Source organism: Geospiza fortis, unplaced genomic scaffold (genome assembly GCF_000277835.1).
Source record: "Geospiza fortis unplaced genomic scaffold, GeoFor_1.0 scaffold676, whole genome shotgun sequence".
In the NCBI taxonomy this organism is placed as follows: domain Eukaryota; kingdom Metazoa; phylum Chordata; class Aves; order Passeriformes; family Thraupidae; genus Geospiza; species Geospiza fortis.
Genome location: NW_005054600.1, coordinates 424,201 through 429,793, shown reverse-complemented (window position 1 = coordinate 429,793; position 5,593 = coordinate 424,201). Strand labels below are relative to the sequence as shown.

The following is a 5,593-nucleotide window of genomic DNA, read 5'->3' as shown; positions in this document are numbered from 1 at the left end:
GGGGTCTGGGGGTGTCCCCTCGTGGGGTGTCCCCCCGTGGGGTGTCCCCTCGTCCCCTCCCCGCGGGGTTCGGCCCCCGCCGCTCTCGTCCCGCGGCCCCGCGCAGCGCGGGGGCGGGGCTCGCCCCCCAGCCGAGCCCCCCTCAGGGTGACACCGCTCAGGGTGACATCACCGCTCAGGGTGACGTCACCGCTCAGGGTGACGTCACCGCTCAGGGTGACATCACGTAGGCGGTGGCGATGAACCTCCTGCCGCCGCCGTAGGTGGCCTTGGTCCAGGGGTAGGTCTGCACGCTGAGGCGGTGCCCGCCCAGGCTCAGGTGGCACCTGCGGAGACATCATCGCCTGTCACCGCCTGTCAGCACCCTGCTCCGGGTCTGTGTCCCTCAGGGGTGGGGGTCTTGGTGTCCCCACAGCCACGGTGCTCCAGCCCTGAGCCCCTCATCCCACAGCCCCATCTCCAGGGTGCTCTTGGTGTCCCCAGGCAATGCTGTTCCATCCCCATCCCCATTTCCATTCCCATCCCACCCCATCCCAAAATCCCATAAATCCCATAAATCCCATAAATCCCATCCCAATATCCCATAAATCCCATCCACATCCCATCCCATCCCTCCCCAAATTCAGGGCCAGCCTCAGCCCTGACGGGGGCTCAGGGAGGCCCCGCTGGCCCCAGGGCCAGACTTGGGATGGACAGAGGGACTCCGGATGGACAGAGGGACACGGGATGGACAGAAGGACATGGGATGGACAGGACACAAGTGCACAGAATGGACAGAGAAGGACTCGGGATGGACAGAAGGACACGGGACAGACAGAAGGACACGGGGTCAGCACTCACGCCCGGCCGGGCCGCGCGAGGAAGCAGAGGGTGTAGAGGCCGAACTCGAACTCGGGGCTGCAGCCGATGAAAGCCGAGCCCACCTCCTTGTAGAAGCCGTCCCAGCTGAACTGCAGCCCCAGCACGTCGGGGTACGAGTCCCACTGGGGGAGAGGAGTTTGGGCTCAGCAGGGTGGGAACCCCCCAGCCCGGCCAGGAACCCCCCCAGCCCCTCAGGGAGCGTCCAGAGCAGCTCCTGGCCAGGCTGGGGGTCCCAGCAGAGCCCCCCGGCCCCAAATCTCCCCCTCAAGGCTTGGGAGCCCCTCCTGCCCCCGGCATGGTGGGTTCCAGCCCTTCCCACCCCGCAGCGGGGATGGGGCAGGGGCAGCACCCCTGATCTAGGGGTTCATCCCCGTGGGAGCACCCCTGATCTGGGGGTTCATCCCCGTGGGTGCAGTACGGGGTGCCCCAGCCCCCCGAGCTCTCACCGGCCCGTCGAAGTTGTGGCTGAAGTAGTTGAGGACGCCCTGCTTTTCCAGGAGGTAGAAGCGGATCCAGTTGTGGAATCCAGACACTTTTCCCTTTTTCACCTCCCCTAAAACACAGAGGGGGTGTTGGGGTGAGCCCCTGGCCTGGGGAGGGCTGCACCTGAGAACAGGTGCTGGAAACTGGAGGAGGGCTGTTTGTACCTGAAAACACGTGCTCGAAGCCGCTGGAATCCCGCTGCCCGTCCCCTCGGGAGTACAGACCGAACCACATCTGGTTCAGGTCCTGCAGGAACTCCTGCTCGGAGCTGTAGCGATCTGCAGGGAAAGGAGGGGGCGCAGGGAGAGGCAGAGCTGGGGGTCTGGGTGCTGGGAAATTCAGATTTTCTGTGTGACACACTCTGACCCCCAGGCGAGCGCTGCCTTTGACCTGAGGCCGTGGAGAAGTGCTATCAATTAATTCCAAAATTGATTAATAGCACTGGGATTATGGGTGTGTGGTTTGATTAGAAGTGTATAATGTCACAGGGTGGAAAACGTAGAGTTTGGTGTTTTAGAATAGAGAAATAAATACGGAGCAAGATGGAGGTTTTAGGTCGTTCTTCTTCCTTCTTCTTCATGGGTTTGGGTGGTGTTTTGTAATTGGACAGAAAAATCTGCATTGAGGGCTTTGAGTAATTAGTTGTTGGGTTAAAAGTGAAAATAATTTAGGTGTCATTTCTTAATTAGATAGTTTAGCCTTAAAACACCTTGTAACAAGAGATTGTTGGCCATTTTGTGCCTGGTTAATGAAGGACTGCAGAACTCAGTGCTGTGAGACTGTAACATGGGTAAAAAACGATAAACGCCTGAGTCTGAATGTGAAATATCATAACACAGATTAGAAACAAAAAACACCTGAGTCTGAATTTGAAATATCATAACGCAGATTAGAAACAAAAAACACCTGAGTCTGAATTTGAAATATCATAACGTAGATTAGAAACAATAAACACCTCAGTCTGAATTTGAAATATCATAACGTAGATTAGAAATGATAAACACCTGAGTCTGAATGTGAAATTGAATATGAATGCAAAATATCCTAACGTGGATAAACACCTGAGTCTGAATGTGAATTATCATCTCAAATACCTTCAATCCCGACCTCCAAAAAGGCAGCTGAGAACCAGCAGGGTTCCCCATCCCTTCCCCACTCTGTCCCTCGGGAATTCTCCCTGCTGGACTCCCCCCTGTGCCCATCCCAGGTTGGGTTTTACGGCAAGTCCTGAGAGCCAGAGAGAAGTTTGATAACAGGATCCCTGTTTAGCCCTGAAAGAATTTCCTACCAAGGTCGTTGACATAGAAACCAAGAAAGAAAAGGATAAATAAGAGAAACCTGCAATTATTCCGATGAGCGCTTTGTTTGTCTCTCGTGACCAATGATAGAAGTGTAAACTTAGGAGTTTTGTAAGGATGTATGAAAGGCATGCATGCTAAAATGAAAATGGGGTTTTTATTTTAAAAAACCCATTTAAAAATAATTTTTTATATTAAAAGCCTCCTGAAAATGGAGTGTGCTGCTTTGGATTGTCTCCCTTTGGGATTCCCCTATTCCTGGCCCTGCCCCACACTCACCTTTTCCCTGCAGGAACACAAAGAGTTTCTTCATGAGCTCCGTTTTCATCACTTCCTCGAGGAATCGCTCCTGCTCCCGCAGTTCCTCGGCCGTCACCTCCTCCTCCCTGCCCGTGGCCCTCTGGTAATTATCCAGCAGCTTAATGAAGCTGGCGTAGGTGGGCTTGGAGAAGAGCTCCTCGTTCACGTATTTGTAGAGCCTGGGGGAGAATTGCTGGGATTGCAGCTGCCTTCCCCCAGCCCGGGCCCGCTGTCCCTCCCCGGTGCCACTCACGGCTGCGGGGACCGGTCCTGCTTGTCCCCAGTCTCGTCGGGGCCCGCCAGGTGCTGCGGGTTCAGGGCGATGTCGCTGGGCCGGGCTTTGTTGTGATCCAGCCCGTAAAGCTGCTCCGAGAGCTCCAGCAGCTCCTGCTCCGAGATGGAACCGCTGCTGCTGGAGAATCCGTCTGTGGGGACAGCAGGGGCTGGGCACAGCTCTGGGGTCCAGGGAAAGGTGGGGGATCCATGAAGAGTGAGGGCGATCCATGGAAAAGTGAGAGGAATCCATGGGAACTGAGGGGGATCCACGATAAAGTGAAGGGGATCCATGGAAAAGTGAGAGGATCCAGAGGATCCATGGAAAAGTGAGGATGTTCCTGTGGGGACAGCAGGGGCTGGGGACAGCTCTGGGATCCATGGAAAAGTGAAGGGGATCCAGAGGATCCATGGAAAGGGGAGGGAATTCCCCGAGGAATGGGGGGAACACCCCAAGAAATAAAGGGGGACACCCTGAGGAATAGAGGGTGACACCCTGAGACACCTGAGGGTGACATCCCGAGGAATAAAGGGGGACACCCCGAGGTACCTGGGGACAGTTCTGCCCCTCCGGACTCACCGCGGCTTCGAGCTCCGCCTTCGGCGCCTTCCCCACCTGCGGAGCAGAGGAAAAGGAGCTCAGGGGGTTGGGGACACCTTGGGGACACCTTGGGGACCTGCAGAGGCTCGGGACCACCCCCGGGACACCCTGAATCCCTGTGGCCGGGCGCTCACCGGGCCCGCAGTGCCTCTCGTGGTCCTCGCAGCAGTTGTGCTCTGCCTCGCACCCAGGGTGACAGTGACACTCGTCCTCCTCATTGAAGGGCTCCCCGCAGCGTCCCTCGCACGAGTCGGGGGCTGTGTACAGATCTGTGGGGACACCAACGGAGGGTGGCACTCAGGAGGGGCTGAGTGCGGCCACCCCCGCCCTGGAGCATCCCCGTGTCACCCTCTGTCCCCTCCCGGGCCAGCCTCACACAGCCCAAGAGCCATCGGGGATCTTTGTCACCAGGGTCACTTCTCTTGGGCCGTGTTTGTCACAACCTCAAGGTGACATCGGGGAACGGCCCCCGGAGCTGCTCCCCATGATTCACCCTGGGATGAGCCCCAGTGCACCAGGTTACCCCAGGAACTGCTCCCCGTGATTCACCCCGGGATGAGCCCCAGTGCCCCGGGCCGGCCCCAGGCAGCCCAGCCAGGATCTTTGTCACCAGGATTGCTCCTCTTGGCCTGTGTTTGTCACAACCTCAAGGTGACATTGGGGAACGGCCCCTGGAACTGCTCCCCGTGATTCACCCCGGGATGAGCCCCAGTGCCCCGGGTCCCTCCGGAGCTGCTCCCCGTGATTCACCCCCGGATCCTGGGATGAGCCCCGGCCCCCCCGGAGCAGCTGCCGCATTCCAGGCAGCCTGGTTTGCATGGTGCTGGGAAAACTGGGAAAACTGGGAAAACTCCTTCCCGAGCTGTTGGTAACAAAGGAACTGCCGAGCACCTGCGTGGTGGCGAAAAGCAAAGCTAAAAATAGCAGCGGTGAAGCCTTGGAGGGGACAAGGGACACTCTCAGAGGGACAAGGGTGCCTGGAAGGTGTCCCTGTCCCAGAGGTGTCCCCGTCCCACAGTGTGTCCCTGTCCTATAGGGTGTCCCTGTCCCACAGGGTGTCCCTGTCCCAGCATGGTGTCCCTGTCCCACAGTGTGTCCCTGTCCCAAAGGTGTCCCTGTCCCATAGGGTGTCCCTGTCCCAGCATGGTGTCCCTGTCCCCAAGGTGTCCCTGTCCCACAGTGTGTCCCTGTCCCAGCAAAGGCAGCCCTGGAGCAGCGGGCGTTGCCCTCCCTGGCAGAGCTGCCGCAATCTCCCGACATCTGAGGCACCGCGGGCTTGCCCAACCCGGGTGAAAGGTGGCCCCGGGGCAAATCCTGATGTGGCTCATCCTGTCCCGGAACACCCAGGCGATGACAGCGACATCCAGGCCATGAGGGTGGCATCAAACTCCCAACACCGCCTCCTTCCCTCGTTGTTTGTCCCCTCTGTCACTTCACCTCAATTATTTGTTCTTGGTGATGTCACCCCAGCCCTGCAGGTGCTGAGGGACCCCTTGGCTCCCTCTCCCCGCAAATCCCAGCTCTTGGGGGTGTCCTTGGCTCGGTTTTCCCTCCTGGTTTCCCATTCCCTGTAATTCCTTTAAACAGGAGGATTTTAGCAGGGGGGTCTCAAGGTTCTCTGGAAGCCCCTGAGCAGAGCTGGGAGAACATCCAGGGCAGGGACATCACATGGACGGGGTGCTCAGCGCTGCCCAGACCCTCCCAGTGTGACCAGGCCAGCCCCAGCCCCACTCCCGGAGCAGCACTGGGATCAACGCCCCTGGCTCGCTCATCCCCC

At 58.3% G+C, this 5,593-nt stretch overlaps 1 protein-coding gene across 1 annotated transcript in view; it reads right to left on the bottom strand.

Moving 5' to 3' along the window:
• Positions 1-153: 153 nt before the first annotated feature.
• Positions 154-5,593, bottom strand: part of ENDOU (endonuclease, poly(U) specific) — a 9,703-nt gene continuing 4,263 nt past the window's right edge. Inside the window, exons 2-8 of the mRNA XM_005430109.2 lie at positions 3,951-4,085; positions 3,196-3,367; positions 2,922-3,121; positions 1,509-1,622; positions 1,308-1,414; positions 841-983; positions 154-326 (exon numbers count right to left, since the gene is read on the bottom strand). Coding sequence (XP_005430166.1) covers positions 212-326; positions 841-983; positions 1,308-1,414; positions 1,509-1,622; positions 2,922-3,121; positions 3,196-3,367; positions 3,951-4,085 — 986 coding nt within the window. The 3' untranslated portion in view covers positions 154-211. The remainder of the gene's footprint in view (positions 327-840; positions 984-1,307; positions 1,415-1,508; positions 1,623-2,921; positions 3,122-3,195; positions 3,368-3,950; positions 4,086-5,593) is intronic.